The following is a 12,705-nucleotide window of genomic DNA, read 5'->3' as shown; positions in this document are numbered from 1 at the left end:
CCACCTCCTTTGTAACAGCTTCAATAACCTTAAAGTGCCTTTGGGAAAGCTATTTTAAATTAATGTAACATTTTGCCTCTTAACATCAGTCCAAGCAAAGTTAATTTGTGTTGTGTGTTTTTTAAACTAATTATAACTATCACACAGTATTTAAAAAATTACAAACAATGTATTTAAGTATTTATTTATGAAATATCTGCATATTATTCCAGATTTTCAGTCGTGTTTCTCAAGGCAGGCAACAGCCTCTCTCTATTTGATTGGTTTTTATTGAATTAATGAAAATTTATGGAAATTTTCAAAATAAATTAAAAATTAGCAACAATTTCATTTGTTTTGTTTCAGGTTTTGAACAATATAGAAATGTACTTGCAGGAAGAGGAGAGGCGAATGATAAAACAAGATCAGGAATGTGAGTACAATTTATTTTGTTTCTTTTTTTTTGTCCTCAATAAATTTGTGAGCTACAAAATACATTATGAATGAGGTACTTAATATTTTATTTTGGTAAGTCATTATTTTTTTTTGCAGGGGCCAAGTTGTCGAAACAAGAAAACCTGAAAGAAATGGGCGATGTTTCTTCGGGCATGGCTAGCACCGTCATTCAACTGTACCTGAAGGAGATTCTTGAATCGTTTCTCCACCCTAATGTCGGAGTTAGGCACGCAGCACTTAAAGTGATCCAGCTGATATTGCAGCAAGGCTTGGTGCACCCCGTCCAGGTATGGCCCCGTCTATTTAACGTGGTTGCGTTGCGGTGCAGAGTTTGCAAGTTATGGTGACTTTCATTTCACTGAGTATATGTCTTTATTAAGGCATAGTTCACACGCAACAGATTAAAAAGCATAAAATAGTGTCTTTTGACAGCATTATTACAGTTGTAGCCATTCCCAAAAAATGAGTTAAATACTATAGGTTAAACTACTTTTAGCAACTACTATTCCCCTATTAAATTCAGCCAATCCATCCAATCATTTACTGTGCTTCAATGAAGTTAATTTTAAAAATTGAATGGTGGAAAGAAAATTTTTATGGACTGAAAATGATTGAAACCGAGATGACTTTCGGTTTTTTATCTATTGCCCTTAGTTTGAAATTTGTCATATCAGCCCCATTTGCTTGAACTCTGTAATATTTTTAGACCAATTTTTTTCCCTAATTAAATCATTATCGTTATGTTGTTTAAAGTTGTAAATTTATTTATTATTATTCTTTAGTTGTGAAATGCTATTCGTAATTTAATATATCTAGTTTTCTTATAATTGAAATTTAATTCAGTCTTTTTGATTTTATGTTGTAATTTTAATTTTTTTAAATTTCTTTAAGATGAGAGTAAGGGGGATTAGCTTCTTATTTATTTTCATATATCTTGTTTTTATATGTCATATAGGCTTAATAATAGCCATTATTATTATTTAGTATCTTATAATTTAATATTTTTTGATTTTTTGATTTCATTTTAATTATTTATTTGAATTTAAATATTAATTTTTTTTTATTATTTTTAATAATGATGTAATTAGTATAATGATTTCATGGAGTGCAGCTGGGAGAGTATCTCCCCACGGTGTGCGCGTGTTTGCGCAGATCGTGCCGTACCTGATCTGCATGAGCACGGACATGGAGAAGGCCATCAGCCACAGCGCCGACCGCCAGCTCCAGGACATCGAGAAGAAGTACCCGGGCTTCATCCACATGAAGAGCTCGTCGGGCATCCGGCTGTCGTACAAGCTGCAGCGCATCCTGCAGCAGGCGGAGGGGCCGGGGGCGGCGCGGGGGTTCCGCGTCAAGGAGGGGGAGACCCCGGGAGCGCTCAACGGCTTCCTCTACTCCATCCTGCGCAGCACCAAGCAGCAGCGGCGGGCGCTGGTGCTGTCCATCCTCAAGCAGTTCGACGACCAGGGGGTGAGTCTGTGTCCGCCTGCCGGCTGGGGCCGGGCCGAGAGTGACCTGCGACTAGCGTAGGACCCAGGGTCACAAGGCAGGATGGCTCCGGTTAAAACTAGTGAACATTGGCGTAGCTGTGTTCATAAAGTTGGGGGCGGGACGAATAATGATTTTGATGTCAAGTAAACCCATTCCCCTCTTACTAAGACAGGGGGGTCCGGGGGTCCTCCACCGGAAAATTTTGATTTTAAAAGTGCAAAATAGCACTTTTTAAGCAGTTTTTGTGTCTAACCATTGGATACATCAATGTTAAAATTATTATTGTTTCCTTAAGATAAAATTTGATGAGTGAAGAAATTACAAATAAAGTTGGGCAGAATAATATTATAAAATAAAAAAAACATCACTGTCTAGAAAGTTGGGGGGGGGGACAGTCCCCTCCACCCAAAATGTTCAGGGGGACACGTCCCCCCTGTTACCCCCCCCCCCCCCCCCTCCTCCTTGTTCCTACGCCCCTGCTAGTGAAACTAGTTAAAAATTAATGGTTATGGTCATTTTGCATTGGATAATTTAAATATTTATTTTGTTATGACTGTGGACTGTGATTACCTAGTTGGAGTAACAAATCTTTTTTTTTTTAAATTTGGAAACAATATTTTGGTATTTGACTTTGACAACTGGTTAGTAAATAAAATTCAAAAAATTGTAAAACTTTTTTTTTTTTGAATTGGTGACTTTGTAGTACCTTTTTCCACAAGAGTGGATTATGTCCCAATGCTTTGCAGGGGACATTGCTCTCTTTAAGTAAGCAATACATTCAATTATTAAAGCACAGAAAGATTTTTATTATCAATATTTTATTGGTGGAAATTGTAAACAGGACAGATGTTCATACAGGTAACTAATTCATTATCAGTCAGCCTGTACAAATATAATTTTTTTTAGTTCAAATTATTACCAAATACGATTAGTATTGTATTAGAGAAGTAAGAATGAGAATTAGAATCCCATGAAAAATTTTTTTCACATCATGTAACAAGTACATAAGGAAAACAAAAGTAAATGTAAAGTGTAATGGTTTATGGTAAATTGTACAAATAATACTTAAGTGAAAGGTTGGATAGGTTTGGTCAGCTACAATAATAAGACATAAGCTGTTTGTTAAATTTATTAAATTTTTAAAGAAAATTTTTTTGTTTTAATGAAGTTAATCTAACCTAACCAATCAACCATCCTTTCATTTCAGTTACTATTTGCCTTATTTTCCAGAACACACATTACACATTGATCCAGATCATTTTTGTGAACTGCAAAATACCATGAAATCCAATCCATTGAAAAATTTAAAATGTTTTATTCTAGGGATGGGGCGAATCCTGATTTCCTCGAATCCGAATCCTAACTCGAATCCTCGACTGGAATTGCCGAATCTCGAACCCAAACCCGAATCTTTTAATAGATGATGTCCACATATCTAATGTAAGTGAGATGTATTCTGCTTGCACTAAAAGTCCCTTGACTTTATCACATGTAGATTGGTACATTTCTGGTATAAGTGTATATAAAGACAACAATTTTTTCTTGAGAAATTTCAGTTTTAGTACAGATTAGTGGTTAGGATTTTTTCTATAAATAAGCTAGAGGTCTGCGAGCCTAAGAATTTTACTTCCAGGCGAGCTCGAGCTTTTGTGGTACAGTTACACTTTTGGGAAATTATTTTTATCTTAAACTTAATATCATGTTTGAATAAAGTATTAAAATGAAGTGGGCTTATTAATTTTGGGTAACTATTTACAGAGTGTGTTTACATTTTGCACTGCTAGAAAAAAAATAACATTTTTTAACATTGAATCTTACCTGTTTCCATTGGTTCATTAGTAACTGATATCATCCAACTAACATAACCAAGTATATGTTTTTGTAAATGTAACATATCTTTGGAAACATTTCACCCTTGTCAATTTTTCTGGAGTCCTTACTGAGCTTCAACAAACTTAGCAACAAAAATCATGTTGTTTGAAAAGTACATTCACATTGTTTCAACATTTCCACTTTTCAGCACAATAATTCTGAGAGAGATTGTCACAGAGTATTAAATTCTATTCTTTAATCTATCATTAAGAACAATAATTTGTTCTGCATGTTCAGGTGTTAAATTAGCTCTACGATTGGAGATAGTGTTTCCAGCAAAAGAGAAGTGTCTCTCGCTGGCAACCTGCTTGGCTGGAATGCTTTAGTAAAATTGCTTAACCTCAAAATTAGTGTCATAAATATCTGTAACTGGTCATTAAAGTTTAATCAATTGAAAGTAATAAAAATAAAAACATTTTACTTCATTCAATTTACACTTGCAAAAGAAACATTCACACAATAAACCTACATGGAAATTAAAGTCTTTTTCAATATCCTGAAGTCTGAAATATGTTTACTCATGTCATTAAATGTAGAGCTGTATTGAAGAAGCCGATTTTGCCAATATTTAGTTGAATCGGCATTTCTGCCGACTTCCGATACAGTACGCTCGTTTATTTTCGGCAGATATTACTGAAAAACGAAAGAGACTGCCATAACCTAAAAATCCACGAGTACCATTTTCACTTTTCGTAGTAGTACTGCATTCTTTCAGATCGCATTATTTCTTAGCAACATGTGCCAACCGTATTTATCAAAGTTTAACATCTTTTTTTTTTTTTTTTTTTTTTTTTTTAACAATGTTCTTTAATTTAATATGTCATAAATAAATAATACATTACTATCACGGTAAATATACATCTCAGTTGTTACGGTAACTATAGTGCAAATATGGTAGCTATCATGCTTCTGTAGTAATTATGGTATTCTACAAAGAATCTTTAGTTCTTTTTATGGTAATTATCTTAAAATAACTATTGGGTTTGTACTGTAGTTATGGTACATCATCCATATTTCTTCGTATGTTGTTGTTCATTTGTCTTTTCTTCATATTTACGTGTGCCATTATTTGAGACAAGAAGTTTCAGAAAAAATTTTAACGGACATTATATCACACATTTAATGGCGTAAATGACGAGACCTCGAGCGATTTAAACGCTTTATACGGAAAAACCTACCATGCGGGACCTCGTAAGCGAGTTTTACTGTATTTTTTCCCCGTAAATAGTAAAAACCGAATCCTTTGACGAATCCTGTATCAGACCCGCCGAACCTTCGAATCCCTAGGATTCGGCGGATTCGGCGGATATTGGATTCGGTCGCCCCATCCCTATTTTATTCCCAAATTAGTGATTAAATGAGCTCATATTTACATATTTAAATCCTAGTTATTTGTGTGTATTCGTCGTTGGTGTAAGGAGTATTCTTCTTTAAATAATAAAGGAATTGCTAATTCAATATTTTAAAATTTTCCAGACTAAAGTTAAATTTGAGTTAATTTGGTTGCAATGAGTTGATTATGTTTGTGGTTTCGAAGTCGCAGAGAGAGGCGTGATTGTTTTGCAGAAGATCAGCTTGTCACACATGCTGTACCTGGCGGACAACTTGGCTTACTTCCCCTACCAAGTGCAGGACGAGCCGTTGTTCATAATCCACCACATCGACATCATGATATCCGTGACGGGAACCAACCTCCTCCAGTCCTTTCGTGAGGTAATTGGAAGTCCTGGTGTTTTTTCCCGCTGGACGCTAGCTAGCCTTGATTCGTACAGTGAGATACGAGGCTGATAAGAGAGTGGGGCGGTTTTTCTCGATAAGCTATGCTTACACCATGTTATTACTGTGAAACTAAGTAGAAAACCCTCTATAACATAATAGTTTTGTGGAGGAAGTGATATTCAAATAAAATTTCTGCGATGTTATGTACGTAAATATAACAATATCTATTAGTTATATATATTTTATTCTTTAAAAAAAAAAAGCTCATTGCTAAACAAAAAATTGATTTAAAGGTTGTATAACTGGACAGTGATGCCGAACGTTCATAGAGATTTTGTATGATTTTGTCCGAAACAATTATTATTTTCTCGATGGAGGTTTGTTTATTAAAAATTTTTTCTAAAGTGAATGTTACGTGGATCTCTTGTAAGTAGCTCGCAGGTGAGGCCACTTGCGCGGCCTCAGTCTCCCTGGATTTAATTATTTTTATATTGTATAAAGTTTATTCTAAGTTGATTTATTTTTTTTATTACACTGTTTCATTATTATGTGTATATTAATTTTTAAATACGTTTTTATAAGCACATCTAGCTTTTCTTTAATAAACTTGGCCGCCATAATATAGAGTGCGGTAGTGTGCAAACTCTAAACTTAAAAATATTTTTCATTGGTATCAGAATTTTTACGAGTGTACTTATATTATTTAGTGGTGTATTGTATTATTTATTCATTGTAATATTTTATTATACTTTGTTTATTTTACGTTAATTATACTTACTGTGGAGCGGTACTTACAAGAATTAACGAGAACTATCTAGCGGAGTGAGGGGTGGTAGAGAGGAGGGAGCGGGCGTGACGTCAGGCGATGGGACAAGTGTGATTCCGCTCCCAGCTGATTGCCCGGACTGTGTGTGTTTGACGGCCGGCTGCGACGGACCCTTTTGTTTGCGGCACTGCTCCTGAAGTATGCAGTGTTAGTCCCTTGCGAACTCGGATCCCAGCCATGGGGGGGACTTGCCTTTTGGTTCCTTACGTGAACGAGAGTTAACAGCAATGGTCTTTGAAAATTGCTTTGGTTTGCTGCAGTCAGTGTTATTTAAAAGGATTTTATGAAAAGTGGAATTTCGCACGGCCCCGCGATTTGGATGGTAATATCAGGCGGGTTGAGGCGCTGACCGGCGGGCGGGGGGCGATGTCGCAGGGGCTGATCCCCAACGGGCCACAGAACCCGCCGGCGGAGACGGCGGCGGCGGCGGAGACGCCCGGGGCGGTGGCGGTACGGCCGGGGGAGCCCCCGCCCCAGCAGCGCTACCTGGAGGAGGAGGAGGAGGACGAGGACACGGAGGCCCTGTTGGCTCGCCTGCCGGAGGACACGAGCGTGCTCCAGGACTGCATCACCGCGTCGCAGGGCTGCCTCTTGCTGCTCGTGCTGAAGGACCACCTCAAGGAGCTGTACAGCTTCAGTGATGCGTGAGTGCCTGCCGCCCGCCTGGCTATACTTCTTTTAAATTGTTCATTCTCAAAATTAAATCAAAATTTATAAAAAAATATTTTTTTTAGGTATAAAATTAAATACTGTGATTGGTTTTAATGGGAGTAGTATCTTGATTAAAATTGGACGTAGTCATGCGAAAAGGAACCAACCCACATGCAAATTATTCTGAGTATTTGAAGTAAAAGTTAATTATAAATTGTAATTCTTCTATTGATAATATAATGTGGGTATAATTTTAATGGTCTGGTATAATTACTGATGTAATAATACAAAAGAGGGTACGATCAACCTTGTACTATTTTAATTTAATTTTCAAATAAAGTGTAACAAAATTGTGGGTCGGTTCCTTTTTGCATAACTACGTCCAATTGTAGTCAACAAACGTACTTGACAGGTTAGGAAACAAAATTTTTTGATTAACAATTTTTTATAAAGAAATCTATTTGATTAGCACAGTTTTTATTAACACTCTTTTTTCCTGCATTGAGTTAGGGCGTTACTTCGAGGATGCTGATTTATAATGTATTCATCATTTTGCTATCACAAACTGACATAAAAAGTTATTTAAAATGTTGTTGACTGATAAGTACGTTGCATTTTGTTTTAGTTTATGTTATCTGTCGAATAGTTATGTGTGTTCAAAAAAAATTGTTTACATAGGTAAGATGAAAATTAAACTTTGTGACCACAGTTGTGATGAAGGGATGGTTTTGTTTACGCCATTAACTGTTTGTGTGTGCCAAACTTCACAACCATCTGACGAGGGAGGAAGACACGCCTGTTTCCTTCCTTTTCACTGCAAGCTCAACATGCACTGCCAATCTGCACAGTGCTCGTTCCCCATTACTCCTCCTCCTAGACAAGATATGCGACAAAAGAGCGGGTAGCATTGTACTCCCCAGTCGTTAACCAGGCATCTGCGAGTATTCAAAAAATATTTGGTATTCGGAAATAATTATCAGTTGGATCAGCAATACAATTTTCAAACTTAAAATTGACTGGATCTTAGTGGCAGGTTATTTAAATGGTTTATTGTTGTACAGGAAAATCACACAGTACTCTCCATCGGAGTCGGCCAAGGTGTACGAGAAAGCTGTGACCAGGAGGAATACCTCCCTCTTTGATCCGAAGGCTACCATCCAGAAACTGAAGCAAGGATCGCCTACAAGTGTTCTGGATGACACCTACCGGAAGGCGCTTGTGGAACAGTACTTAGATGTATGTGTGGGCTGAATAGTTTTTTTTAGATTTAATGCAAACAATTCAGTGTGTGTGTTAGGATAATCTTTCTCTTGCTTTGGTCCCTACAAACGAAAATATAAAACCTTATTCATTTATTTGTCTTCCTATTGCATATTTATCTGTTTTGGTGTTGTGTTTGTCTTTTTTTTTTTTAACTGTAATCAGAGATGCTCGATTAAATGCATACTTTGTGCATTTATAAAAACATCATGTGACAGGCCCGCGGTACACCGCGTACAGGGAAATCTTAAAATGTATCATACGCTTACTATGCCAGCTATGCCATAGAAGACGCACATCACAACTAAGCACAATCTGCAGTCCATACTGGCTGAGGAATTTATTGTAAGTCCTGTTTTCACCTTTAGGGAATTACCCCACCAAGCCATATTAAAAACTATTTTATGGATGTATGTGATGAGTATGATACAGTTGCATTTGATTAGAAACCTGATTATTTATAGTTTTGATACTTATTGAATAGTATAATGTAAATCACTGGCTTGTGTGTCTTTATGAAAAAATGTATCAATGTTACTAGTTTGAATGTAATTTATGAAAATATTACATTGTGGTGATTATGTTCTTTGGTTTTTAAAATATTTTAGTGTTACTTTTGTATGGTGTATTTTGGTGTTGTAGTGTAAAGGACATGCTTTTCGGTGTTATTTCGGGTTTATTGCGTGCGATTCACGGTAACGTGTTGTCTGACGACAAGTGAAGCCAAGCACCTACGTGCGGATGTTCCAGTTCAAGCAGCTGATGCTGAAGTTCGACCCGGACGACGCGGACGACGACGAGCCGGCGCCCAAGGCGGCGGCGGCGGCAGCGGCCAGGAGGGGCGGGGAGGAGGCGGGGGCGCCGGAGGAGGGGGACAAGACCGCTCACCCGCCCACCGTGCCCCCCCTGACCCTGCAGGTGCACCTGGCGCCACCGCACCACCCGCCTCACCACCACCATCACCACCACCACCACCAGCCGTCGCTGCGACACGTCACCTCGCACCCGGGGGCCAAGGTACACCTGCTGTTTACCGACTGTCATTCCTGTTGTCACCGTCGCCCCCGCTTGGGACCGAGGCAGACGTCCGCAATACACGCACACTTGAGGGTCCGATCGAAAGAGGGACTATTCTTAAAAAAAAAAATTTGTATTATTCTCGTCTTGATAATGGTGTGACAAAATTACTAAAAAAAAATCTAGGGATGTCAGAATTAAGAAATTTATGTGTTTCGATCCTCTTGTCGTTTCGTATCTCGATTCTTGACTCAATTCCCATTCTGGATCATCGGTTTACAGTATTTGTGAACTAACGTTTAGTTACATTGGACAACTGAAGAAGTTGTTATTGACGTATAGATCAATAAACAAAAACTACTTCATAACATGAGTAGTATTTCAAAACCATAGTCATGTCCAAATTGTATGCGAAAAGTGGAGTACAAATTCCACATTTTCCGAAAATTTAATTTTTTAAAGTACCCACTTTTAAGCTACCCTCAAACCTAGGAATAGGTGGGCAAATTGTTGGGAAAATTCTGATGCGGTAGATACTTTTAAGATTTGACATTAGTACAGTCAAACCTCTCTGAAACGACCCCTCACGGTTCCCAGGAATAGGGTCGGAATAGAGGGGGGGTCGTAATAGATGTTTTCCGAAATTTTCAGTTGATTTCAACCCCCCCCCCCCCCCCCCCCCAACCCCTTTTCCCAAACCGCTATTCGCTAAGAAACCAGCCATACAATGGCAGGATGCTGTCACTCACAATGCTAGACGGCTGTGCTTTAAACCTTCATGACAAGTCCGTCGCCCTACAGGCCACCTCTAAAGAAAATATGTCAATAGACAGTTTATTTTTACTGGTTAGATTACATGTACGATTTCTTGCTTGCCGTAGTTAAATACACTAGAACCCCGATGTCACGAACCCCGGATTTAACGAAGCAGTGATTTTACGAATACATTCTCGAGAACCGTCAAAAAATTGGACATTTTGACCAAAATGTGAAAATCAGAAGAAAAAAAATTTAAAACAAAACAAAATGAAAGATTATTAAAATCTGTTAACTTTAACACACAGCGTATTTTTTGTGTCGGCTTTAATATTTCCAATAATGTTCATGTGAGAATAACAAAAAAATAATGGGACATTTCCTTTAAAAATACGGCAGCAGTAGCTTGTGCAACGTAAGTGGGAGCGCGGGAATATCGTCTAGACAGGCTGGCGGCAGCACAGGCGGCGGATGCATGACGTCATACGGCTTACCTCTCCTTCCCTTGTCTAGACTTCAAGGTTCATCCCTCCCAGGCATACAAACCATCGTGTCTCTCTCCCCCTCCTACTTCAACGTCCTTTGGCATGTGAAACTGTCAACATCCTTCCTCACCTTCACCAAACTGTGTGCGACTAAAGCCAGGTTTGTATAGTCCAGTTCTGGTAAAATGAAAAATTTTTAAGGGCCCCCGCGACAGCCATTTACCGTTAATTGTTTTGATACAAATTGTTTGTTAGTTACACAACATTATTTCTGAAGGAAAATCACTGAAACTTCAAAATTTATTTAATGGAAAAATTTAGCAGGGCCGTAAAAGTATTCATTTTTGCCGCAAATGAACTATACTCGCCCTTCCTGCCGGACAACATTCTCGGCGCGTGACGCATGGCAACTACAGTCGTGTGCCGCGCACAGCCACGAAAAACCTACGCAATTTCCAAACTATACTATATATCCGACTGGAGTCTGTTTACGAAAAGCATTTAAGAATTTGTTAATGGTTCTTTTGAGATAAAATGGCTAAAAGACATGTTTTCGAAGTTTTAGGTGTAAAAAACCCGTTACAAATTTCTTGAAAGTATCATAGGGAAATGCATTACACCTTTATCTTTATTTTTCCGCCATATAATGTTATGGTCACCGCTCAAATTTCACTGTTATCTGACGGGAACGAGATGACTGCGCGCCAGTTCAGAAGCCTTGCACTTAGAGGTTTTACCGCGCTAGAACTACCATTGAGCGTCGATCTTATCATCCCGCTTCACTAACACACACGCTGACCAGACGGCGCCCTAAAGCTGATTAGAGGAAGCATGTAGAAATGCAAGGCAGGAAATTTTTCCAGCTTATCAACCAGGACCCGGGCAAGTCTTGACTATTAAGCTTTTCACATTAAAATATAAGAGACTTGTATTGTGTAATTTCGGTGTTATTTAGCGGTTTTTCTTAAAAATCGCTTTTTTTCGCATTTTCCATATAAATTCGCGGAAAATTTCGCGATTTCGCGATTCACCATATAATCGTGGCCCTAGTTATTGCTCGCGCGAGAGGAGAACGTGGAATGTTAGAAGAAAGATAAATGCGGGGTAGACAGACGGCAGCCAGTGTGTTTCCTGCGCGGGGAATAAGTGGCGTAGCCTTTTTTTTTATGCTGGGTGAAGCGACCTTTTTCTATCAACCCACGGGAAAAATTAATTGCTTGAGCTGTCAAAATAAACATCGCTGCGGCAGTTAAAACAAGTCGAGGCGGGCGTGCATCCAGTCGGTCGCTGTGTATTGTCAACCGATAGTAATCAAAATCAAGAGAAATCCAGCAGGTAGCTTTGCCTTAACTGCGTACCACACTAGACACTCGCAATAAGCTAAACGTAAACACGTTGCCACAAAAACCTTTATCTGCACCCTGCCGACAAAGGGACGTGGAATGGGGGTTGTTAAGCGCTGACAGCGGTCGACAGGAAGCACTCGGCAAGAGAAACGCAGCAACACGTTACTCACCACAAGAAACTTATTTTCTGTCTGTTTATCTTCGGATTTTCGGCAATTTTTTCACGGTTCCTCGAAATCGGGTTGTAATAGAGAGGTGGTCGCAATAAATGGGGTCGCAACAAAAAGGTTTTACTGTAGTTATATATTTAGTATTCTTCTTGGGTAAGAATATTATTTATGCCCTTTTTGTGACATAATTTTTAATTAGATTAATGTGTTTTAGGTATAGTTGGAGCTCTTTAATTTGATTCGTATCTGGTTTGTAATCTGGCACCGATCAAAGCTGCCCATATTTCAATTTTTTTTGTTAGTACAGTATGTTCTATGTATCACGTTTGCTGGATATTACTGTTATGTATTAACAGTGTCCAGCCACAGAGTAGCTGTTTATAACTTGTTATAAATGTGAACTGTATATTATTTTTTCTCTTTAAAATTAAAATTAAAAATATATACACATATTGACATTTGATAATCTGGTAAAATTAATAATCGGGCACGAGTGTGGTCCCAAATGTTCAGAATTAATGATATTTTATTGTACTCATTTAACTCATTAAATATTAAAATTTTCTTTTTAATGACTTTTACTAATATGTAAATCTTTTTTTTATCAAAGTTAAAAATAGTGTTTTGAATTCTTCAATGTTTATACCATCATTGAATATTTGCACATTCCTAAATTC

The 12,705-nt window shown here is 38.0% G+C and overlaps 1 protein-coding gene across 3 annotated transcripts in view; it reads left to right on the top strand.

The window, feature by feature from the left end:
• Positions 1–12,705, top strand: part of LOC134537568 (nipped-B-like protein) — a 65,300-nt gene that overhangs the window by 43,734 nt on the left and 8,861 nt on the right. For all 3 annotated transcript variants that reach the window (XM_063378134.1, XM_063378133.1, XM_063378132.1), the window contains 7 exons: positions 346–412; positions 532–722; positions 1,588–1,905; positions 5,365–5,511; positions 6,719–6,987; positions 8,056–8,230; positions 9,005–9,271. In XM_063378134.1, the coding sequence (XP_063234204.1) occupies positions 346–412; positions 532–722; positions 1,588–1,905; positions 5,365–5,511; positions 6,719–6,987; positions 8,056–8,230; positions 9,005–9,271 (1,434 nt within the window). The remainder of the gene's footprint in view (positions 1–345; positions 413–531; positions 723–1,587; positions 1,906–5,364; positions 5,512–6,718; positions 6,988–8,055; positions 8,231–9,004; positions 9,272–12,705) is intronic.

This window comes from Bacillus rossius, chromosome 12, assembly GCF_032445375.1.
Source record: "Bacillus rossius redtenbacheri isolate Brsri chromosome 12, Brsri_v3, whole genome shotgun sequence".
NCBI classification, from domain to species: domain Eukaryota; kingdom Metazoa; phylum Arthropoda; class Insecta; order Phasmatodea; family Bacillidae; genus Bacillus; species Bacillus rossius.
Note: the sequence above shows the minus strand (reverse complement) of the source record. Positions and strands in the feature narration are given on the sequence as shown.